Source organism: Notamacropus eugenii, chromosome 6 (assembly GCF_028372415.1).
Source record: "Notamacropus eugenii isolate mMacEug1 chromosome 6, mMacEug1.pri_v2, whole genome shotgun sequence".
Lineage (NCBI taxonomy): Eukaryota > Metazoa > Chordata > Mammalia > Diprotodontia > Macropodidae > Notamacropus > Notamacropus eugenii.
The window spans coordinates 149,450,374-149,476,141 of NC_092877.1; the positions used below are offsets into that span (position 1 = coordinate 149,450,374).

The following is a 25,768-nucleotide window of genomic DNA, read 5'->3' on the forward strand; positions in this document are numbered from 1 at the left end:
CAAACAAATAATCATCACCACTTGTCCAATCAGTGGTACATGGGATTGGCTAGGCTGGTGCTCAGAGTACTGGGCAAACTTTAATTAATCAAGCCCCCTATTTCGCTTAATCTATTACCCTGTCCTGGAGAGACACAAGACTCCCTATCCAGCCTGGACTCCTATGCCCCTACAACTACCACTGTGTCCCTCACTCCAATCCCAAAGCAGAATTTACCCACAACAGTCCATTTTCTTTACATCTATTAAAATGGGCCACAAAGTTTTGCTGGATAAATACAGGACACTACAGATGAGACAGGTCACACATGTATGCAGGTTCTCTCTGACTGGGTCCCTGTTCTGGCAGGAATACTTAGGTTTATCTGTTGAGAATCTATTGAACGTTCCTAGAGCATCTTAATGCTCTTTCCTGGGCAGCTGGTGATGCAATAGGTAAAGCACTAGGCTTAGAGTGAGGAAGATCTGAGGTCAAATCTAACCTCAGATTAACTGTGTGACCCTGTGCATGTCACTTAACCGCTGCCTGCCTCAGTTTCCTCAAATGGGGAAAAAAACAACACCTACTGCACAGTAAAATGGGGATAATACTAGCACCTACCTCAAAGGGCTGTTGTGAGGACCTAATGAGATGCCACTTGTAAGGCAGGTAGCACAGTACCTGGCATTATAGCAGATTCTATGTAAATGCTTAGGCAGCTAGGGGGCACAACGAAGAGAGTGCTGACTCCCAATGTGGCCTCAGACACTTACCAGCTGTGACTCTGGGTTAAGTCACTTAGCCCTGTTGGCTTCACTTTCCTCATCTGCAAAATGAGCTGGAGAAGATCCACTCCAGGATCTTGGCCAAGAAAACCCCAAATGGGGTCATGAAGCATCAGACAGGACAAAACAATAAAACATATGAAAGCGTATTCCCTCCATCCCTCCTTGAACTCTTGGACTCCTCCGTCCTACCTTCACTTGCGTTAATGACCTTGCCTCTACCTTACAGCAATGTTTGGGTTGCCTGGTCCATGATCAGGAGCTTGTACTCATTCATAGCTTTGCTCCTATATTCTTCTTCTCATTATCCTTCTAGCTTGAGAAGAAACTGTCTTTTCACTTTGGTAAGAACAATCCCACCAACTGTGTCTTGATTATCCCTTCCTGATTCCTCAGAAATGCTGCTTAAATGCTTGTCTGACAGCTTCAGTCCCTTTCCCTTCTGGCTTTCCCCCCTTTCTGTGCTTACACATGGGTCTTCCCTACCCTGCCTCCCACCCCACCCAGCCATCTGCTCTGCCACCATGCTTATTTAATGCTTTTAGTAATAAATCACAAGGAGAATGACCATGGATGGAGAGATGGCTTTGGAGTCTGGGTGGCCTAAAGTCCTGTCTTGGACTCCTACTGGCTGTGTGTTCCTGGTTAGATCCACTAATCTCTCCGTGTCCCAGAGAACTCTCTCAGGCTACAAGTTGTAGAGGATATACCAGTCTGCCTAGGCACAGATGACTCCTCACTGGCCAACATTCCCCAATGGAGCTTGTCTCCTCCAATTAGAATTATCAGCTTTTTTTTTTTTTGAGTGGGGAAGGCAAGGCAATTGGGGTTAAGTGACTTGCCCAAGGTCATCACACAGCTAGTAAGTGTCAAGCGTCTGAGGCCAAATTTGAACTCAGGTCCACTTGACTCCAGGAGTATCAGCTTCTTGAGGACAGGCCCTGTCTCCCTTTTGTATTTATAACAAATATTTCGCATGGTATCTCGCACATAGTAAGTGCTTTGTTATTCATTCAAACTGACCCTCTTCCTTCTTTGCTTTTATGGACAAACTTTTAAAATATGTAGTCTACCCTCCCTGTCTCATTTTCTTACCTTTCATGCCTTCTTCCTCCTCTGGTAATCTAGCTTTCATCCCCATGAGGCTGATGAAACTTCTCTTTCAAAAGTCCTTTCCTGACTTCTCTTTACTGCCAAATCTAATGCCTTTTCCTCCATTCTAATTCACCTTGACCTCTGATCTACATTTAATGCTGATAATCACTCCCTATACACCCAGGAGAGGTCTAGTGTAAAGAGGGCTAGACCTGGGGCTGGAAAGCTCCTAGTTCAAATCACACTTGTGACTCTTATTAGCTGGATGATCATGGGGGATTCACTTAACTTCTTGGAGACTCAGTTTCTCTATGAGGAATACCACCTCTTAGAATATCCACCTCACAGGGTTGTTTCGAGGCTCAAATCAGTTAATGTAAATAAAGTGCTGTGCAAACATTAAAGTTCTATTTGCAAGATCTTCTTACTAATGCCACCACTTCCTCAAAACCTTTCCTGTCTTGACCTTCCTAGAATAACCTATTTTCCCTTCCTGTCTCCCAAAGGCTCCTTCTAACCCTGTGGTAAGTGGGATTTAGTTGGAACTTGAAGGAAGCCAGGAGGTAGAGATGAGAACGAAGAGTAATGCCAGGCATGGGCGTGAGGTGAGGTGAGAGATGGAGTGTCTTGTTTGTGGAACAGCTAGAGGCCAGGGTCACTGGATTAAAGAATACATGTTGGGGAGTAAAGTATAAGAAGACTGGGAAGGTGAGGAAGGTGGGAAAGGAGGAGAAGATACGTTATAAAGGGCTTTGAATGCCAAGCAGAGAATTTTCTACATGATGTTAGAGGTGACAGGGAACCACTGGAATTTAGCAAGTAGGGGATGATATAGTTAGACCTATATTTTATAAAATGACTTTGGTGGATGAATAGGGGAAAGACTGGAGTGCAGAGAGGCTTGTGGCAGGTAGCCCAACTAGGAAGCTATTGCAACGGCTTAGGCATGAGGTGATGAGGGCCTGCACCAGAATGATGACAGTGCTAGAAGAGAGAAGTGGTTGTATTAGAGATGTTGCCAAGGTTATTTTGGTTATTTGGTTATTAATGGGCATGGGCATGAGATTCAATATGTAGGATGAGAAACAGTGAGGTATCAGTGATGATACCTAGTGAGCCAAGGGAACTAAGAGGATGGTGGTGCCTTTGACGGTAACAGAAGAAAGTTAGGGGTAAAAGAGAATTGGTTCAGTATTGGATATCTGGAGTATATGAAGTCTACTGGACATTCAATTCAAGGTGTCTGAAAGGCTGCTGGAGATATCAGACTCAAGGTCAGCAGAGAATTTAGGTCTGGATAAGTAGATTTGAGAGTCATCAGCATAGAGATGATAAATTCATGGGAAGTGAATTCTAATAGGTGGTGATGAAGAACGGCACATTCTAGGCCTAAGGATGGCATTCCCAATGGCAATGTCCTAGACACAGTATACTTGGGCTTCTATAAGGCAGTTAACAATTGACAACAATAACAATATTGTTGGGGAAAAGATGGAGACAATTGGGTCAGGTTGATTAAGTTGAACCAATTCAAATTGGTTGATTGACTAGACCCAAAGCGATATTAGAGAGGACTGATGTAAACAAGGAAGAAGTTTCTCTTACAGAACATCAGCTCTAATCTAATACACGAACTAGTAGTAAAAGTAAGAAAGGATTAAAGATAGGAAAATGACTCTGTGAAGAATGAGTCTAAGGTGGCCTGGAAGGTCCCTGCCAGCTCTAACATTCTATCATTCCTGAGCCTGAAGCACAGGTGATTAGGATCATAGCATTTTGAGCTAGAAGAGGCCTAGAATGGCAGTGCCAAATCCCTCCCAACATCACTACCGGCTCAATCTTGCTTTAAAAAACAAATGGACACGTTCTGTCTTAATACAATAGATAAGCTTAAAGGAACAAACAAACATCAGCATGGTATATTCCCTAAGTAAAGTAACACAAAAAAGCAATTGCAATTGGCAGCAAATGCAAAGTTATACCTTTGCAATGAATTGTTTGTTAAAAGAAAGCAAAAGTATATACTTCAAGGTGGGGCTGATTTTGACAACACTGTCTATAGCTTTCTTTGCTATTTAATGGTGTCTCCATTTACATTGTGCCTTGTTCTTTTGGCTTTGCTTTCTTTATGTTGCTTTAGGCAAACCTTTGCTATTTCCCTAAATTCTTCAAATTAGTCATTCCTTATAGTACAATAATATTCCATGACATTTGATGGAGGCCTCCTTTACTGAGTCTCTTCCAGAAGAGGAAGGAAATGTAGATAGAAACCGAATCCATAAAACCCCTAAAATCAACCTCCTCATCTGTAAAATGAGGGAGTTGTATTCAGCAGCCTCTAAAGTTCCCTCTATTGCTAGACCTACAATCCTATGAATTCTACCAAACTTCCTATTTATACTTCTCTAGCCCATTCATGATTGGCATAGCGGCTGTGCTCACCCTAGACTGGTGCCTTCCCCAAAGGCTTCAGCTCCCTTTGTTTACCTCAGTGTAAAACCAGCACAGAGCCTACTCCTTTATGCTACTCTGAGGAGGTCCACAGTGCTAACAGATACAATTTTACAGTTTGCAGCTATGCCTGCAGCAAGAAATAGAAGACAGCTGGGACCCAAGATATTTGTGAAGTAGAAGTGTACCTTTCATATTTTTTACATGTCGGGGACAACTGCTTTGACGAAGAGCAGTATTCACTCTCTGGAGCCGCAAAAAATGGCTACAAAATAGATGCCCATCTATTAAGGAATAGCTAAATGAATCATGATGTTTGTATGTAATGGAACTGTTGTTTGCCCTTCCTTCTCGAAGAGGATCATGATGTCATGACTTAGATTTAAGTGAGACAAGGCTGTGCAAAGCCACCAGCCTGACTCTCTCCTCCAGAGCCATCTGGGTCCAGTGACAAGAAACAGATCAGGACAACTGGAGATGGTCCATGATGCAATGGGAGGCCTTGGCCCTTTTAAGCAAAGGTCCTTCCCAGGTCTCATTTGTCTGAGGCAACACCCATTCAATAATTAAAAGTTAGGTGAGAAATGAAGCAAACAATAGCCTTTTCATCTAGTCCAAAAAGAAAAAAATCAATCTGGGAGGGGGAAGACCCTCAGGGATCTTTTTCCAATATAAACACACAGGTATTAGAAGAAGACACTGATTCACAGGGCACTTTCAGGTTTCATAGAAGCCAAGTCTACAAGAGGAAAAGTATAACCTACATTCAGATCAAAAATGTATTTCCCTGACATAGTTTTCCCTAAACTGATTTATCTACTGCCAAGATATTCTAAAACTTGTCCTTTTTTCAGGGCAGACAGAGGAACATTATAAAGGAAAGTTGCTTGCCCCTGATAAAACAACATTGATTCCTTTACCTGCACTAAGATACCTCTTTCCTACCTCCTCCCCTATCTCCACTGGGCTGGAAGGACAGAGTAATTGTCTTGAACCCCTCCAACAGGCCTACAAACCAAAGAGGAGGTGCAAGTCGTGAGCTGGGACTGGTGAAGCTGTCTGGTCCTTCTTCAAGACCAAAATACAAAAAATGTGCAAAGCCCAAATGTGAAAGAAACAGGAGCCTGAAATGTGAATGTGAACTTTGAATCATGTCTCCCTCCCACCCTTTTACCAGGATGGAAAAGCTTTGCTAATTGCTAACGAAGTACAGGAAGACTTCTATGAATGGATGGAAAGTGAAGTAAATAGAACCATGAAAACAACACATATAATGACTGCAATAGTAGATTTTAGTGATAGATTTTTAAACTGTAACTGAAAAGAACAACCAAAACAACTGAATGTGCGTGCTGTGTAATTACAGTGGGGATCAAGCCTGGCCATGAAAACCAGACGAGAAAGCACACCTATGCAGAGGGGGCGAGCAGACATGGCTCATACAGGCAGATCTGGTTGATGTGCTGATTAGTTTTGCCAAACTGCCTTCCCGGACTCAGGAATGACTTCAAGTAACATGGGGCAGGATGTATTTGAAGATTAAAGTGATGTACAAACAAAATAGATCAATATGGATTTTCTAAAAGAAAGGAAACAAACAGTGGTGTTGTAAACGTTTAGTCATGATAGGCCTCTTCTTCGTGAAGCTAACATCCTTGGTGCACCAACACAGCGCTTTGATTGCTGGGTCACGGGGAATGAACCATGGGGTAACTTTCCTTATTTTAGCACTGAATTTTTCTATCTTCTACCATCCTTACAAATCTGATAGGCTGCTTTAAACTGCATTTTAAATATTTTCAGATAGTACTGAATAATTTGTGTTCCTACATTAAAAAAAAACCCAACTTCTCCCTCCTGTTACTCTGGGAATAACAAGTACAGAAGTGGGATATACACCAGTGGGATCAGCCCTTCTCCCAGCAGGATGATTAACTGTCCATATCAATCTTAGAAAGAAAGACTGGAAAGATTTAGAAAAGGACCAGGTGCAGAAGAAAACAGACTCAACTGTTAAATAATATTGGTTATGATATACGCATGAGAAGAACTTAATCATTAAGAAGTATTTGAAAATGTGCATCTTTTGATTTTTAAAAAATCATCATTTTGAACAGTGGCGTCACAATAATGAACTTTGGCTAATGCTTTCTATTTCCTCTTCTCTCACTTATCTATTGTCTTTGACTTCTGGATTTGTGTCAATTCCGTATAGATTGTGAAGGTCAGACTTTTATCAGAGAGGTTTAATGCAATTAAATAGTTTAATGGACTAGGAAAACTTAGTCCATGTCTTTTTAAAATTCAAATTAAACTGTTTTTATTTGTGCAAAAGCCCTTTTATAAAATCAAAATTGTTTTGGCTTTTGTATTATCCTTTGTACCATGGCTGGTTAAGAATTCACTTGCTCAGAGTTGTAAAATATATAACCTTTTATTCTTTTCTCTTCTATTATTGTGTGATTCACTCTATTTTGGTTGTTTATCTATTTGGAATTTATTTCATGTATTAAGCAGATCCAAACTCATTTTCTGCTAGATTACTACCCATTCTTTCCTCTGTTTTTTTTTTTCTTTTCTTTTTTTTTTATTTTGTAATGTTTAACAATCACTGCCATACAATTGTGATTTTATCCCCCCCACCTACCCCCCACTCCCCCCCTCCCTCCCCACGACTGCATACAATTCTGTATAGATTCTACATATACTTTCCTATTGAGTATATTTTCACTATAGTCATGCTATGTAGTCAGACTAAGATAAATGAAAGAAATCGTATAACAAATCAGAACATGATACACAAACACATACACATACACAAACATGATCTGCTACAATATGTGAGTGACTTCCATATTTCTCTCTCTGAGTGTGGCAGGCATTTTGCCTTGAGATCCTCCATTGGGATTTTTTTTTTTTTGGTAAGAAGTTCTTGTGTTATTACAAAAATCTAAGTCTACCAGAAAAAACTCTCACACACTGTGGTTGTTGCTGTGCATAAAGTTCTCCTGGTTCTGCTCCTTTCACTCAGCATCAGGTCATATAAGTCCTTCCAGGCCTCTCTGAAGTCTTCTTGTTCATCATTTCTTATGGCACAATAGTACTCCATTACATTCATATACCATAATTTATTCAGCCATTCCCCAATTGATGGACATCCCCTTGACTTCCAGTTTTTGGCAACTACATAGAGTGCTGCTATAAATATTTTTGTACATGTGGGACCCTTTCCCATTTTTATGATCTCTTGGGGATATAGTCCTAGTAGCGATATTGCTGGGTCAAAGGGTATGCACATTTTTGTAGCCCTTTGGGCATAGTTCCAAATTGCTCTCCAGAATGGTTGGATGTGCTCGCAGCTCCACCAACAATGAATTAGTGTTCCAACTTTCCCACATCCTCTCCAGCATTTATCATTTTCTTGTTCTGTCATGTTTGCCAATCTTATAGGTGTGATGTGGTACCTCAGAGTTGTTTTGATTTGCATCTCTCTAACCAATAGTGATTTAGAGCATTTTTTCATATGATTATAGATAGCTTTAATTTCTTCCTCTGAAAATTGCCTGTTCATATCCTTTGACCATTTATCAATTGGGGAATGACTTGTATGATTATACATTTGGATCAGTTCTCTATATATTCTAGAAATGAGGCCTTTATCCCCGAGCTTAGCTGTAAAAATTCTTTCCCAATTTACTACATCCCTCCGGATTTTGGTTGCATTGGGTTTGGTTGTGCAAAAACTTCTCAGTTTAATGTAATCAAAGTTATCCATTTTGCATTTCATAATGCATTCTATCTCTCCTTTAGTAAAGAATTCTTCCCTTCTCCATAGATCTGATAAATATACTATTCCTTGCTTCTCCAGTTTATTCATGGTATCAATCTTTATACCTAAATCATGTACCCATTTGGACTTTATTCTTGTGTACGGTGTCAGGTATGGGTCTATGCCTAATTTCCGCCACACTGTTATCCAGTTTCCCCAGCAATTTTTGTCAAACAATGAGTTCTTATCCCAGAAGCTGGGGTCCTTGGGTTTATCAAACAGAAGGTTGCTATATTCCTTGCCTACTGCATCTTGAGTGCCAAGTCTATTCCACTTGTCTACCTCTCTGTTTCTTAGCCAATACCAAGTGGTTTTGATAATTGCTGCTTTATAGTACAGTTTGAGGTCTGGTAGCGCTAGGCCACCTTCCCAAGCATTTCTTTTCATTAGTCCCTTTGATATTCTGGACCTTTTGTTTTTCCAAATGAATTTTGATATTATTTTGTCCAGCTCTAGAAAGTAATTGTCTGATAGTTTAATTGGTATGGCACTAAATAAGTATATTAATTTGGGTAGAATTGTCATTTTCATTATATTAGCCCGGCCTACCCATGAGCAACTAATGTTTTTCCACTTACTTAAATCTGACTTTATTTGTGCAAAAAGTGTCTTGTAATTGTGTTCATATAATCCCTGGGTTTGTTTTGGCAGGTAGACTCCTAAGTATTTTATACTGTCTACCCTAACTTTAAATGGGATTTCTCTTTCTATCTCTTGCTGTTGGACTTTGTTGCTAATATATAGGAATGCAGAAGATTTGTGTGGGTTTATTTTGTACCCTGCAACTTTGCCAAAGTTGTTTATTAATTCTAGTAATTTTTTACTTGAATCTCTGGGATTCTCTAGGTAAATCATCATATCATCTGCAAAGAGTGATAACTTAGTTTCTTCTTTGGCTATTTTAATTCCTTGGATATCTTTATCTTGTCTAATTGCTACAGCTAACATTTCTAGTACCATATTAAATAATAGTGGTGATAATGGACAACCTTGTTTCACCCCTGATCTTATTGGGAATGCATCTAGCTTATCCCCATTGCATATAACTTTCCTCTGTTTTTGTTGACTAAAGAGTTCCTTCCTTAGGAGTTTGTGCTCAGATGACTGCATTGATTTCTTTTCAAACCTTGCTTATCTAATCTGGTCCAATAATGTTTTTCTTTTTTTTTACTTTGGTATACTTTTGATAATTATTGCTTTATCATATAATTTGAGACTTGATTATGCTTAAATTTTTCCTCCCCTTCTTTTCCCCTATGGTATTTATGACCTTTTTGCTCTTCTAAATAAATGTTATTACCATCTTGTCTAATGTCATCTAGGACTTTTTTGGGACTGGGGTATATTTTTACTGGTTTAACATTAGCTCTATAAACCTGGGTAGTATGAATTTACTAAATTAGCCCAGTCCAGCCATGAACACTGAATGTCTCTCCAATAATTTAGGGCTGCCTTTATTCCTTTTAAAATAGCTTTGCAGCTATATTTATAGGAATCCTATCTGTATCTTGTTAAGTTAGGTCTCAATATTTATACCATTTTGGGGTTATTCAAAATATTTCCCCTTCAATCCTTTCTTCCCATTTTGTTTCACTTTTTAGTAATAGGCAGACACAATAATAATTTTTGTGGATTTATTTTATACGCACCTACTTGACTAAAGCTATTTTTCACCTCAGTTAATTTTGGTTGATTCTTTAGGGACACCATAGTATAATAGATAGGTCCTGAGAATTGGAGTCAGGCTCAAATCCCATTTCAAATTTCTGTTAAATGTATTACTTTCACTTCATCTCCTTGTGACTGTTTCCTCATCTGTAAAAAGACAGGGGCCTGATGGCCCCCAATATCTGTTATAGCTCTAAATCTATGATCTTATAACCTAGTTTTTAGGTAACACATCACATCTTCCACAAATAGATAACTTTGTTCCTCTTTCTTAGTGTCTATTTCTTTAATACATTTTATATATAATTAATAATTATTAATAATATATAATAATAATTTATATAACATAAATTATATATAATGTATATGTAATTCTCTAGAATTCCTAGTGCTAAGTCAAATAATAATGGAGATAGTATGCATCCTTATTTCACTCTTGGTTTCAATAAAAAAGTATCCAGTGTTTCTTGTTATAACTATTGTTAATATACCAAAAACAAAATCTAGGAGGAAATAACAGAAAGGGAAGTCATACCATATAATTATCTAAAAATGCAAAAAAAAATCTGACAGGTCATCTTCTAAGGCACAATCAGCACTTGTATAAGTACTTTTCAAAGAAAACATAATTAAAGGAAAAATAAAGAATTATCTAAATAATTAAACAGACAATGAGTGCTCATGGCTGGACCATACCAAGATTACAAAAAAAAAAAAATGAAAACACTACTGAACTCACAAATTTAATGCTATCTCAATCAATCTCCTAAAGGGATACTTTATAAAAGTAGACAAAATAATAACACTGATTTGAAGGAACAAGAAATTTAGAATCTCAAGAGAAATAACAAAAAGAATTGGGAATGTGTAATGCTAATGGAAGTTAAAGATCTTCCCCACCCATTAATAGGCCTGCCCACTAAGGGCAGCTTGATTAGGGGCGATTTTTTGTTGTTGTTGGATGATTCTCAAGGGTTGTGATGGTCTCTGGCTCTGAAAAGTGTATCAATATTCTGAGGTCAGGTTCTGTTTTGGGGCTTACTCACTGGAAGCATTTACTTGGCCAGATGAGACTCTGGGCAGCTGCTAAGGAGCGACCTCCGCCCCCGTCCCTGAAAACCCAGATGTTCGTGCTTTTCTCTCTGGTGACTATATATGCATCGCTTATTGTCAGACAGTTGTTAGCCCTGTCTGTTGATCTTTATTCCTCTGCATTTTCTCTGAAGTTCAGGGTGCTGACTTCTTCCCTTGAACTAAGTGAATGATACGTGTGCTTGATTAAGTGATTGCTGACCCCTCAAAGGTTGCTCTCCTTTTAGAAAAGCAGATCTAAGAACCTGTACAGCAGCCCTCCTGTGTATGCCAGTGTCCTGGCTGCTACAGAATGAAGACAGCATTTCCAAGACTTCAGATCATACCACAAAGCAGTAATATATAAAAAGTAGATCACTGGAGCAGTCTAGATAAGGAAGAATAAAAAAACTCACTTCAATAATCTAGTATTTGACAAATTCAAGAACATAACTCCTGTTTTGAAAAAAGAACTGAGGGGAAAACTAAAAGGCAGCTTTGTAAAGATTAGGTTTACACCAACACCTCATATTATATACACAATGAAATAAAAAAAAGAATGTGTGACCTAAATCTTAAAGATTATACTATAAAAAACTTAGAAAAAAAACAGATCAGGTATCTATTACAGGTATATCTAAGGCTGAATTCTTAACAAATCACACACAAAAAAGATGAAATTATGGGAAACTGAAAATCTTTGCCTGAATAAAAGTAATGAAACTAGGCTAAAAAGGTAAACTGAAATTGGGGAAAAAAAGGTGAACTGAAACTGGGGGAAAAAATACCTCTGATGCTTGGTATTCATGATATATAGAAAATTAAAATAAATGTATAAGACCAAGAGCTACTCTCCAGTGAATACGACTTTGTAAAAGTAAATAAACAAACAGTTCTTGAATTATAAATTCTCAAAAGAAAAACTACAAATGGCTATCATGAGAGACTGTTCCAAATGATAGAAAAGAGAAACAATAATAACAGTAAAGCTAGTAACTAGCATTTATATAGTATTTTAAGGTTTGCAAAGTGTTTTACATATGATAACCCATTTTACACATTAAAACAATTCTGGGGTTTAACTCCAAACCAAGAAAATTGGCAAAGATGACATAAAATGGGAATGGTTAACTGTGGTGGGGCTTTGGAAATAAAAACACTGTAATATATTGTTAAGGGAGCAATGAATTGGTCCAACCGGTCTGGAAAAAAATTTGGAAATATGCAAAGAGAATGTCCCTGTTTTCTGACTCAAAGATTCCACTGCTAAGCATATTCCCCAAAGACAGAAAAGTGCCTTGTACACTAAAATGTTTACAGCACCACTTTTCTGCAGTAGCAAAACAGTGGGAACAAAATAAATGCCTATGTACTGGGGATATGCCTGACCAAACTGTAGCATATTAACGTAATGTCATGTATTACAGAACCAGAAGAAATGATCACCATGAAAACTATAGAGAAAGCTGGGAAGACAGAGGAATTAATGCGATGGGAAGACTTACAAGGAATTGATGCAAAGGGATGTAAACTGAATCAAGAAAATAACATACATCAACAGAGATGGAAAGAACAAAAAAACTGAAACTGAGCACTGTGGAGTTAGAATGACTGAGCATGGACCCAACCAGTAGTATCAAAAATATATCTTCCTCCATTCTTTGCAAAGGGAAACAACGGATACTGAACAGTGGATATGGTTAGACTCGGCTGATGGGTTGGTTAAATTTGCTGAACGTTTTTTCTTTGTTCTTTTTTGGTTTTCGTCATAAGGGATGGTTGTCTGAGTAACAGAGCAGAGAGGGATATATTTGAAAATGAAGATGTTATAAACAACAAATTTCAATAAAAATGCTAGGTCTTAGTGTTGAGAAATCCTTCTGATCATATTAAGGACAAGTCTTCTCATTACTACGTTTTTACATTTTTTAACAACTGAGTACTCTGTTTTCTTAAAGGCTTTCTTCACCTCTGGATATAATAATATGGATTCTTCTTGGTTTTGGTTTTTAATTGATTATGCTAAATACCTTCCTGATGTTAAAGCATTCTTACATTTCTGGTATAACTCCAACTAGTCCATAATGAAAATTTTGTTGTTGCTGAATGATACTGTAGTTTCTTTGCCAGTATTTCACTTAGCATTTTAGCATCAATATTCATTACTGCTTTATCATTCCCTGTTTTGGGCATCAGAACATAGCTATCTCAAAGATGAAGTTTGGTAGAGTATGTTCTTTTTGTTTTTTGAAAAGTTTATGTTGCAGAACGATTATTTTCTTTAAGTTTCCATTAGAATTCTCATGTAAATCTACATGGTCCTAAAGATTTTTAACCTGTTGCGGTTCATTTATTTATTTATTTTTTGTTAAATTTTTGTTCTAAGTTTTGGCTATTTAGATTATCTGTTCCTATTTATTAATTTGGGTATTTAATGATTTCATAGATAATTTTCTTATAAAGCTCTCTTTTGTGGCATCTTGTAAATTTGGGCATATTGTATCACTGTTATTCAATTAAACATAACTTTTTAGTTTTTCTGACTTGGCCTTTGATCCATTTGTGATTTTGGATGTCATTTTATATTTTCCTTTTAAGACCTATGCCATTTGTTCATTCTTCCTCTATTGATGACCATTTGTTTTAGTCATATAGTTTAGTTATTTAGTTTATGTTATTACTATATTTTTACTATATTATTTACTATATTATGTTATTACTATATTTTATTTTTACATTTTGGCATCTAAAGGATGTATAAAAGATTTCTGTATTTTTGCATTTGTTTATAGAGTTCTTTAAGCCTCAAGCATAATTGATTTTTGAAAAATCTGATACGAGCCTGAAAAATAATAATACCAAGACTTACATTCAATATACTCTCTATAGATATATCAACTTCAGTTTTTCCACGCTTTTGAATCTGAAGTTTCCTTCTTGGTTCTGTTATATTTGTCATATTCCAGGAAATGATCAGAAAAATCTGCAACTATTAATGCCTCATTATCTTTGTTAGTTTTGCTTTTTAGTTTGCCTTTCCTTTTAATTCTTATTACATATATGTTGATAAAATTTCATTATCTACATCTTTACCCATGACATAGTTTTCCTATTTGTCTCAAAGCTCTTTTTACTACTTATTTATACAAAATTATAACAAAATCCTGTTTGTTTTTTTAAATTTAGATGAAGCTTAATAAATTTTATTCTAGCCCCATATTTTAAATCTATATGTAAAATGTACACTTGTCAAACAGACCATTTTATGGAGAGCTCACACAGGGTTCACATGGTGGTCAGAAGAAGCTATACAGAGACACTCTCAAGGTCTCTCTTAAGAACTCTGGTATTGATTGTGTGACATGGGAGACACTGGCACTCAGCATGGTGTGCCCACATCAGAGAAGGTGTTGTGCTCTATGAGCAAAGCAGAATTGAAACAGCTTAAAGGATACCCTGAATATGCAAATTTGGAGAATCTACCCCAAGTTTTCACATGGACTATTTGTGCGCAGTCTGTGGTAGAGCATTCCGAGCTCATGTTGGTCTGATTAGCCACAGTGGGACACGATGAAACCTGACTTTAGCATAGTGATGTCATTTTGGTCTTCTTGGAGAATAAAGGTCAACATCTGTATTTCAGATGCATTTTATGTAGGAATCATATTATTGGATATTCTCATTTATTCTAGACCTGTCCTCCTTTTTAAGGAATCCTGCTAAATTACTTAAAAAAAAAAACAACAACCCAGCATGAGACACAACACAGCTTGTTTTGCTTGTATGGATTAAATTCTAGTCTACATGCATGTGCACACACATGCACACAGACACATGCACACGCACACAGACATTGTTCCATATACCTACATCAAAAACAGATTCTATTTTTACTAATACAATCTCTTAAGCATCCCCACTGAGACCAGACAGTCTGTATTATCAATCACTCTTTCCTCTGACATCCTTAATATCTTGTTGACTTGAAGTCTCTAAATATTCAAGATAAAATTCTCTCCTCGTGTAATTTTCATTTTCCTTATCTAGTAGTAACTTATTTCTCTCTTTTCTCCTTTGTGGAGGTTTTTGCTTCAATTCTTAGCCTTCATTAAATAAACTTTTTATAAGATGGGACTTCAAAGAGTAAATAGACTATTTCTTCTTATAATATATAAACACTGAATCAATATTTAAAAATTGGTTTATTTTGTTAAAGTTTCTACCGTGTGGTTGGTTTGCCTATCAAAAGCCCTGTCCAATTCTGGCTTTTTCTGAAGGAAAAGGCAGAAATTTTTGATTCTATTTTTTAAAAAATATTGGTTGAAGGTTAGCTTCCCTTTGCATTTTTTAGTATACTACATTCCAGCCTCTTCTTCTATATGTTATGCTTGTTGCATAGTCTTGTACTTCTTCCTGGTTGCTTTTTAGATTGCTTCTGTGATAGTAAAGTTCTGGATTTAAAAAAACCTTTTCGGTTGAGTTAATTTGGAGTCAGAGGACTTTTGATGGCATCCTGTGAATTATACTGATATGTACTTTGCCCTCTTGTTTTCAGTACTTCCAGGCAATTTTAGTATATGCTTTCCTAGAATATGGTTTTCACTCTTTATGTTTTTGTATTTTCCTGGGGACACCAGTAATTCTCAGTTTGTTTTGCAATCCTCGGTACTCCTGCACCATTGCTTTGATTTGTGTGGATCAAATCTTCCATTGGTGCAGCTTCTTAATTTTGTTTTGTTATCTGAATTGTCATTTCTGCATTTTTGTCCTCCATCTGAGTCATCCTACTCTTTTGAGCATTTATTGCTTAATCTAGCACAGGATGTTCTAAGTTACTAAGTTTCATATTCTTTGTATCTTTCTTTCAATGCTCTTCTATCCATTTGTATAAATGCCAGACTTTCTTTCATATCACTCCCACTTTTATCACCACTAAAGATTCTTACAATATCTATTTTTCTCTACATCTCTGTCTGGGTCCTCTAGTAGTTTTTGTATTATTTTTATTTCTGGATCTCCTCTCACTTTCTTTTGCCCCATAATACCTTTTCATTGGATTGTGCCTCTTTGTGCTTCAGTCTCTTTCTTTCAGCTCTTCAGAAGAGTCAACACTCATTTCCTTCTTATTATTTTTTTATTTTATTTGATGTGCTTGTTGGTGTTTTGATGTAATAAAGGGGAACATGGTTAATCCCAACAACTCACTCAGCTGTCCTGGATCCTTTCACAAAAACTATTTTGCCATTACTTTTTCAATGAGTTCCTACTGCCTCGTTATTTACTTCTAATTACTTCATATTTTTGCAATATTGACTGGATTGGGAACTCCAAGCCTTGTTTCACCACTAGGTGGTATTCATCTCTTGGTAGCCTGTAGCCTTCAGCAAGGGGGTGAGTGGGATAGACTTAGTGAAGACTCCTCAGATTGTAATTTTTCTCCCAAGGGTGAGGTAAGGCCTAAAGGCTCAAGGTTACAATATTTTTAGAATAGAATAGTTCCATATAAGGATATAAAACTGTGTAGTGTATTAGGGTCTTAATGATTGCACAAAACTTACATAATTCCTCGATGTCTTCATTTCAAAAGGGATTGGTTAGATTTCGTGTCTAGAATGTAAGACCACATTCTCAGCTAATGAGGATAATGGTCAGTGGGGGAGGAGGGATTTGCATTAGGGTCTATATAAATCACTGTCCTTTTCTTTGTCTTCAGCTTTCCTACTCCTACAGGTAAGCCCCGCTTCTCGAGAATCGAATAAATCTCTTTTCTGTCATCACTTTAAGAGGCCTCTGAGTAATTGATTTATGTAGGGACCTGAGCCATCCCACACAGTTTGGGGGCTTTGCCCGGGATCTGTGACCTTTCTGAGAGACGGCTGACAGCTCAGTTCAAAAGACAGGCGCGCCCGTGGGGGAGGCCTTCCCCCCCCCCCCTCGGTCTTTGAAAAGAGCTGCCGGGCCTCCCTCTCTGCAAGGTAATGACCCAAAGCAGAGGAACTCAGTGAAGACAGAAAAGAATAGAGATAGGGACTCCAAAGACTCGGAAGCTGTGAAGTGTGTGAAAATGCCAACCGGTTGGTGTTGAAGTTTGCAGTCAGGCAACTTGTACGCGTATATGACCCAGTGGTAAGCGCGGGGTGGGGCCTGGGGGTCAATTCGTTGAGTCTTAGATAGACTCGGGGAGAAGGTGACGACTCCCAACCAAATTAGTGGACTGCGGGACCCCAGGGTGAAGGGCCCCCCCCAAAAACATTTGCTGGGTGACTGCTGGTGACGGGCGACCCTCACCTGAGAGCTGGCAAGAGAGCTAGCAGGAGAGCTAGCAAGGGAGCTAGCATAATTCCTAAGAAGCTAGCAGGAGAGCTAGCAGGAGAGCTAGCAAGGGAGCTAGCATAATTCGTTGAGTCTCAGACTCGGAGGTGTTGGCGACAATCCTCGACCAAAGAAGCTAGCAGGAGAGCTAGCAGGAGAGCTAGCAAGGGAGCTAGCATAATTCCTAAGAAGCTAGCAGGAGAGCCAGCGGGAGAGCTAGCAAGGGAGCTAGCACAATTCGCTGAGTCTCAGACTCGGAGGTGTTGGCAACAACCCTCGACCAAAATGGGACAAAAGCAGTTCAAGAATAGAGCTTCGGAGTGGAGTCAGGAAGAAATACCGGTAAATAGTCCCTTGGGAAACCGATTACAAAGTTGGCATGAATTATCAAAATATAGGGGAAAGGACAAGAAAAAGATGATTAAGTATTGTTGTTTCATATGGGGTGAAAAGACATCGGAGGAGGAGGCACAACCTGGCCCAAATATGGTTCCTCCGAGGATTGGGTTTGCCAAAAATTTAAACCTATATGTACTATTCTATTCTGTTAAATGTTTTGTCTGTATATGTTGTGTTGGTATTTCTGTGTGAATGAAAGTCTGTGTGTCTCTGTTTTTTATCTGATAAGGTTGTAAATTTAGCCAGCCAGCCAGCAGGAGCAGAAAGGCTGAGCTGAACTGTCCTTGAAATTCCTGTTACTCCCTTTCTTCAACCCCTCCAGACTAGTTTCAGAGGGGCGGAGGGACAAGGAGGGAGAGAAAGGAAAAAAAAAAAATCTTTTTCCCTCAGACCTAAGAGGCATGCTAGCAACCAATTAACCATTTCCTGCCTCACCCAAAAGAAGAAATTTTAGTGTAATGGGAAATAACAGAAAGTTAAGTGAATTCATTCTGGTTGTATTTGGAATTGTGAATAGGTGAAATGTGTCATTCTTAATGTAATGTTTCAGATAGGTTAGAATTTATTAAAGTTTGGTGGAAGTAAGCAGAAGATTAGAAAGTAAAAGAAAATCTCAAGTAAGCAACTTAGAGCTGAGAGTCTTGAATTTAGGTTTAATTAGATCAATATGTTTGATGTCAGACAATGTATTTAAAGTAAAAAGATAATAAGTTTAGGTTTTTGGGCCAGAAAGGGGTGGCCTTGGGAATCCTGGCACAAATAAGAGGAGGGCAGAGACACCCAGCAGCATTTCTGCCAAAAATGTTAGATTCATTAACAAAAGGATAGGTATTTGTTAGATGCAACATTAATCTAATGTAACTGTTACACGATTTTAAATTTTGTAATTTATTACATATAGATTGGGGTTTTAAAAAGATGTGATAGAAATCTGATAATTTGAAACTTACATTTGGTTATAAAAAAAAGAGCTGAATAGGTTAATGGCTTCTTTTAAGTTTTAAGTAAACTTAAATAAGTTTAAATTTTTAGGTAATCCATCTAAATATTGTATTAGAAATTGCATTGTTAAGTTAATTAATGAATTGGTTAAAAAGAGCTGTTAAGAATTTTTTTATAAGAGTTTCCTTGTTGTAGCATTCTTATTAAGAAAATGAGAACACTTTAAAAATGTACATGTATATATATATATATGTGTGATTTTCAAGCCTGTTTCATCTGAGCATGTATTATGTTAAAAGTTTATTTCTGTTGTTGAAAAGGAAATTTTAGCTAAAATTGTTTTTGCCATGAATCAAGCATTTACTCTAAAGTTATTTTTATAAAAGAAAGTTTATGGGCAAATGTGAAAAGGCTTTGGGTTTAGGTCTTTTCTTGTGATTTCTGTCAATTAGTTTCAAGGGGATTGTGATAAATTGCAAACTGTTTATAAGAGAGGAAATATTTGCTGTATTAAGAAATATTTTGTAAAATCTTTCGTATGGGTTTTTGGAAGGCCTACCTATCCAATTTGTATTTGTAAGTTACAAAAGTGGGAAGAATTTAGTTTCTCTAACAGGATATGAAAATGCAATTGATGTCATCTGAAATTTATTGTTCGGGTTCATAGCTAAAACAATTTGTTACCACTTACAAAATTATGTTTGCCATTTGTAATTCTAATGCTAAAAACCTAAAGCTAGTACACTGTGTGAATATGTGGGGGAAAGAAGCAGTCCTCAGGCTAGTAACAAGTACAGCCCCAGCAGCTGAGGAGATTGTATATAGAACTTGCTTTGGTGAGAATTTGAAAATGTACAAGAAATGATCTTCAGTGATTGGCTCTTTAGGGCAAATTTAAGATCTAAGAGGTAAATAAAATCTCTGGGAACATTCTTTCTAAATCTAATGGGAATAAATAGATATTGTATCATTGTTCCATAGAATTAACTGTAATTGTATTTTATTTACAGAAGGATTCAGGGAAATGAATCCCTTACAAAAAAAAAAAAGGGGGTGGGGGGCCCGGTGGTCTGGGAGCTCCAGGAATGGTCTTGATGGGAGTGGCCAGTAAACTGGAGATTTGGACTGATAGAATTAAGAGTGGGAAGTAGAATAGACTTGGGCATAGTGATAGAGTGGACCTTAGGAGAGCCGGTTCACATGGGAAAAAAAAAATCAAGGAGTTTTCAAGGTGAGGTTTTCCAAGGCCTTTAGACAAATGGAACTAAAACTCTTTTGGGGTAATAGACAAAGGTCCCAACTTGGAATGAGATCTTTACATGTTACAAAATGATGTAAAAGCAATTAGTATTAAAACAATTAACTGAATTAATTACTGAGACTAAATCAGAGACATCTTCAGTTTGGGAAAAAGAATTTCAGTCTAATTTTCTTAGAGGTAGGTAGCCTCTGGTAATATTTGGCATTGAAAGTTAAATGATTGTTTTGATTTGAATTCATTACATAAACATAAAAATTCAAGTTAGTGTTTGAACTTATCACATGTGTAGCTCATTCTTTTAGATTGAGCAGGGTTAGAAAGGAATAAAGTAGTTTGGGAAACAGATATAAATCTATTAGAGCAATGACTTATGATTGTTATTCAATCAGGAACTAGAACATTTATAGAAAGGCATGTAGGCTACTTAGACCTGCTTCAAAGATGTTCCTTGGCCAACGTGAAATTAGTCATGTCTGAAACTGATTATTGGAGCTTGCTATTTTAAGATTTTTGTGGGACTATTAACTGACTGGTCTTCTGAGTCTAACTCCAGGTGTGGATAGCAAGAGAGGCGGTCTGAGCCACTGATCCATGATGCCAGTAAGCCTGTGAGATGCTGGCATGAACTGCAAAAAGGTGATCTCATGGGAAGGTTGGGAGAACGACTGTTCAGCCTGGGCTGAGGTAGGATTCTCCTGACTCAATTTCCCCACTGACACCTGGCAGACTTGAAGCCTGGCTGAACGCCAGTTGACAATCTACTCCTGCCTGGAATTGACATGAAGTGATGGAGATGTTGTTTCCCTGCAATGTCCCTACTCTTAGTGGCAAATTCCTAAAATCAGAAGTTTTGTAAGTAATAATACCAGATCTGTGAATAATAGATTGTTGGTAGGGGAACATCTGAGGTTAAGTCTAAAATTGAGCTAACAGGTTTAGGACTTTAGACCAACAACAATAAGTTAGGGTCCTCTAATTCTTAGTAATAGTGTGGAGATGATCAGGTCAAGGGCTTGTGAGACTAGCATGCATAGTTATTATTTTGTCTTAGTTGGTTAATGTTAAATGAAAAATGGTTTGTGGACTATATTGTAAATGCTTTAAAAGAAGCATCACATGATCAGAAGTTGGAATTGTTTTATGATGTGATATGCACTGTGTTAAAAATGATTATTTCTTGTATTTATATAAGTACTGGAGCCTGGTATTGACTCCTTAGTGAAATCTCATCTTCCTAATGAGGGAATGAATAATGACTTACTGTGAAATGTAGAAGCTGCATTTTAATGTGAATTTTCTTTTCTGTCATCAAAAAAAAAAATGACAATTTGTCAAAGTTTCAATTTTGATTTTTATAAGAGTGATAGGAATGGTAATCTAAGATGGTATTAAGTTCAGTAGGAGAGTGGACATCTGGATTTCTACAAGAAGATGAAGAGAAGAAAATGCTGAGATGCTGTGCTGAAGACTGTTTGAAGGAGCATCCAGATCAGAAAATTGCATAAGATGATATTTTTCCCCAGACTGCTATATGAGATGGAACCTCTAAATGGACAGTTCATTAATTTAAATCTCTGTATCTGTACTTATGACAAGGGGACTGCCCCCTGTAATTTGCTAATGTGTCAGTTAACTTTGCTTCCTTCCCATATTCATATAAAAGGGAGATAGATGAAGGGAAGGATTCATAAGGGAAAGAATGTGAAGAGGTATTTATTGATTGGATTTAGGTGTGGAAACAGGAATAAATAAGAGGAGGGGAGGAATATGGGTAAGATTGAACCTTGAACTATCTATTCCCCCATCCCAATTAAAAAAAAAATGTTTAGCATGATTGGGAAGCCAGTATACAAAGTTATGGAAGGTTATTGCATTTAGTTATTAAACTCTCAAGCTTCATGCTTGGAGACACACTTTGTCGCTATTAAAAGCTCCATTTGAAGCGTGTGTGAGAACACACAGAATTTGGAAAGGGATAGCCAATGAGGTATATATATATATTCATTATAAGTTTTGTTATTTGGGGAACTATACTAGGATTATTATTGTTTGTTCTTAACAGGATTCTCTGTTCAGCAATTGTCCTAAGCCATTAATCACAATATCTAAACAGGACTCTTCTATTAAGGCTGTGTGGACTTGACAAACCGTGGGAACAATGCAACCAAAATGTAATACCCTGGGAATGTCCCTTTTAGGCATGATCCTGTTGCCACTGCTGGGACACCAGGCCCCAGTTATCAACCCCACTCTTGAAAATAGTTTCCTGGCCCTAATTCAGACCATTGCGGACACCTTTGAGGTATCTGACTGTTGGATTTGTGGGGGACCTCAGCGGTTAAGCCAATGGCCATGGGTAGCAGTACCGCTGAGTCCAGTCTGGATTTTAAGTAATAGATCTGTAGTACATGACAGAACAAGGTTCTGGACAAGCCAAGAGAAACACCAATGGTCTTTGTCCGAATCAGTTCCAGGTGAACACTGTTTAAACCAAACAGGACCTGAATTGCAGAAGACATGGCTGGGAAAAAGTAATTGTAAATGGACATTCACACAAAGGCCAGAAACCCTGGCTCATATTGATTGTACCCAGTATGCAAACAGATGGGATCAGAACGGTATTACCTGTTCAGATGGTAGGGTGATTCCCTGAACCCATTCATTTTTCCCACCCTCTTCATACGAAGAGAGAACAAAAGGGGAATATCATAGAAGTTGTAGGTATAAGTTTTACAACCCCTCTGATCCCAGAAAACCATGTGAAGGGTGTCACGACCATGACTATTTGTGGAGATATATATACATATATGAATAGTATTAAGAATAACACAGAATATAAAGAATGGGTATGGAAGTGGGAGAATGGAACACATAGGATGATGTTTGATACTTTCTAGAGTGTAATCAATAGAACTGGGGAGAATTATCAACATTGTATATGGAAGAGGAAACAACAACTATGGAAGGGTAAGTCAGAGATCATGAAAGGGGGACCATTAGGCCCGGATGATGTGAAGTACTTTCCATCTATGGATTATAGAGTAAGACTGTTTCTAGAGGAAAATCCTGCTTTGAGAGGGCATTATTGGATATGTGGACAGACAGCCTATACTCACCTTCCACTAAACTGGAGAGGTGTTTGTTACATTGGATTGGTGAGACCTAAATTCTTTTTCTTGCCTGAATCAGGGAAACAGCATCTAGGGGTCCCTCTATATGATGATCTAGCAAAAGAAAGAGGAACATTGACACCTCCCTCACTCAGACTGGAAATGCAAATGGGTGGGGCGATACTTGGCCTCCTGAGAGTATAATCAGAGAGTATGGGCCTGCAACTTGGGCTCAAGTTGGGAGCTGGGGTTATAGAACCCCTATATATCTATTAAACAGACTAATCAGACTCCAAGCAGTAGTTGAAATTATAACCAATCAAACAGCAAAGGCTTTGGACTTATTGGCTGATCAAGCCACACAAACTAGGGAAGCAGTACTGCAACATAGATTAATCTTAGATTATTTACTTGCAGAAGAAGGAGGAGTTTGTGGGAAACTCAATTTATCTACATGTTGCTTAAAAATTGATGATAATGGAAGGATAGTGAAAGAGATCACCAAGAATATCAGGAAGGTTGCTCATGTTCCCATACAAACTTGGGGCTCCCCTTTCAATACATCCTGGTGGTCCTGGTTTGAGGGGAGCTGGTGGAAGAGGTTACTGTGGTTTGGCCTTATAGCAATTAGTGGCATTGTATTATTTCCTATTTGTTTATCTTGTTTGATTTCACTAATTACTAAAATAGTTAGAAATTCTTTACTAAAACTTGCTAGAGTAGGAGAAAGGACTGAAGGAGCCATTCGACTGATGATATTAAAGAAGGAAGGTTGGTCACCTGTGGAGACGAGAGACAGGAATGATCCTGATTGGGATGAGGAGGTTAATAGACAGTGTGAGATCATGTTACAGAACTTTGAAACATCCGTGAGAAGTCTTCAGGCTGATAAAATAAGAGGAGGGATTGAGTGGGATAGACTTAGTGAAGACTCCTCAGATTGTAATTTTTCTCCCAGGGGTGAGGTAAGGCCTAAAGGCTCAAAGTTACAATATTTTTAGAATAGAATAGTTCCATATAAGGATATAAAACTGTGTAGTGTATTAGGGTCTCAATGATTGGACAAAACTTACATAATTCCTCGATGTCTTCATTTCAAAAGGGATTGGTTAGATTTCGTGTCTAGAATGTAAGACCACATTCTCAGCTAATGAGGATAATGGTCAGTGGGGGAGGAGGGACTTGCATTAGGGTCTATATAAATCACTGTCCTTTTCTTTGTCTTCAGCTTTCCTACTCCTACAGGTGAGCCCCACTTCTTGAGAATCGAATAAATCTCTTTTCTGTCATCACTTTGAGAGGCCTCTGAGTAATTGATTTATGTAGAGACCTGAGCCATCCCACACAGGGGTATCAAAGGACTTACAGAGAGTTCACTTTCTTGACAAAATCAGACATAAAGAAGTCACTTTCGAAGTAATTTTTAGTAAATCTAACATCTTTTAACAATGATAATATATCTAAGATGACTAACATCTAAACTGTACTACAGTTTTTCTCACTAGACAATTCTTTAAACTAATTCTATGATATAGCCTCAGCAACATAAAATTACTTATCAGGTTCTGCTAGTCAAACTTTCCAGTATGTCCTTGAGCTCAATACACCTGCCAGCCTGCTTCCCGCACACTATTCATCTATTAAGCTTGGAATTTACCCTGAAGTGAAGCCTCCTAAGCCTTCTGGACTGAGTTGTCCATTGGCCAGTTGATGCCTGTTCCTAAAATTAATCAGGGCTCACCTAATCTGCAGGGGAGGAACCAACTCTTATCTTCTTGGCTCTCTGACTTCAGCCAGACTGCCTAAGAAAGGTCATTCCTTGATTTCCTTTGTCCAGATGACTGGTGCGGAGACGCTGGACAAGCAGTAACTGTACGATGCTGGACAAGTCACTCATCTGTCTTAGGCTTGTTCCCTCACATATAAAATGAAAAGTGTGGATAAGGTGATTTATGACAGCTATTTTCACTCTGGAATTCTGATCATCTTCTTCTATGAACCATAACTAGCCTCACCACATAAACTGAAGCACACAACGTAAATTTCCTAGCGTTTCCTCACATGCCTATTGCAGCAAGTCTAAATGCTACCTAATTTGTAAACCCTCCACAATCCGAGCCATGCCCATCCATCCCACCTTCATTTCTTCCCTGTTCCTCTGTCCCCTACACACATCTCCAGTGAAGTCCCATATGTACTAAGCACCTATTAGGTTCAACAGCTCTGCAAGTCTGTTCTGCCTTTTCCTCTCCCTACTCCACAGGCAAGTCTGACCAATCCTTTAAGATCTAGAAAAAGCCATTCCTTCATGAAACTCTTCCTAATCATGACCCAATTTAGTTCCCCATGATTTCTTTTCCATAAGTTTCTACTATATTTGTTTAGAGACAGAATATATTGACTTAGGTACCTATTCTCTTGTATTGTACAGTCTCATTTATGTTTGTGTCATCTTCCTACGTTGTAAACTCTGCATCCTTATTATTTTTGTACATAGCACAGGAAAACCTACGTACAATAGACAACTGATAAAAACCTACTGACTTGAGGCTGATGAAACTTGAGCTAAGCAGCTTATGGGGCTTTAGAGATTGCCACTTCTACCAAGGGAATGTTATTAAAGGGAAGGCAGACTAGTGTATTACATTTTCACTTTCAGTGCTTTTCCTAATGACTTAACATTCTGCATACTTTTGCTAGTAGTTATTAACAAAGTTGTTTTTTATTTGACATGTGCAATGTTAACATGAATATTACATATTAAATTATGACATTCCACACATATAGGCTGTTGAGGGGAGAGTGAGGCTGGTGATCTTGCACAGTTCGGCCACACTTAAATCCAATCCACCTTCCTGATGTCCT

General features: G+C 37.8%; 1 protein-coding gene across 6 annotated transcripts in view; it reads right to left on the minus strand.

Moving 5' to 3' along the window:
* GATB (glutamyl-tRNA amidotransferase subunit B) overlaps nt 1–25,768 on the minus strand; it is a 137,514-nt gene that overhangs the window by 22,849 nt on the left and 88,897 nt on the right. Inside the window, exon 11 of one of the 6 annotated variants that reach the window (XM_072621258.1) lies at nt 9,761–9,973. The exons of 4 other annotated variants lie outside the window; for them this stretch is intronic. In XM_072621258.1, the coding sequence (XP_072477359.1) occupies nt 9,952–9,973 (22 nt within the window). In that variant the 3' untranslated portion in view covers nt 9,761–9,951. Of the gene's footprint in view, nt 1–9,760; nt 9,974–25,594 lie in introns of those variants that run through there. One more of the 6 variants, XM_072621257.1, reaches the window with a different exon arrangement.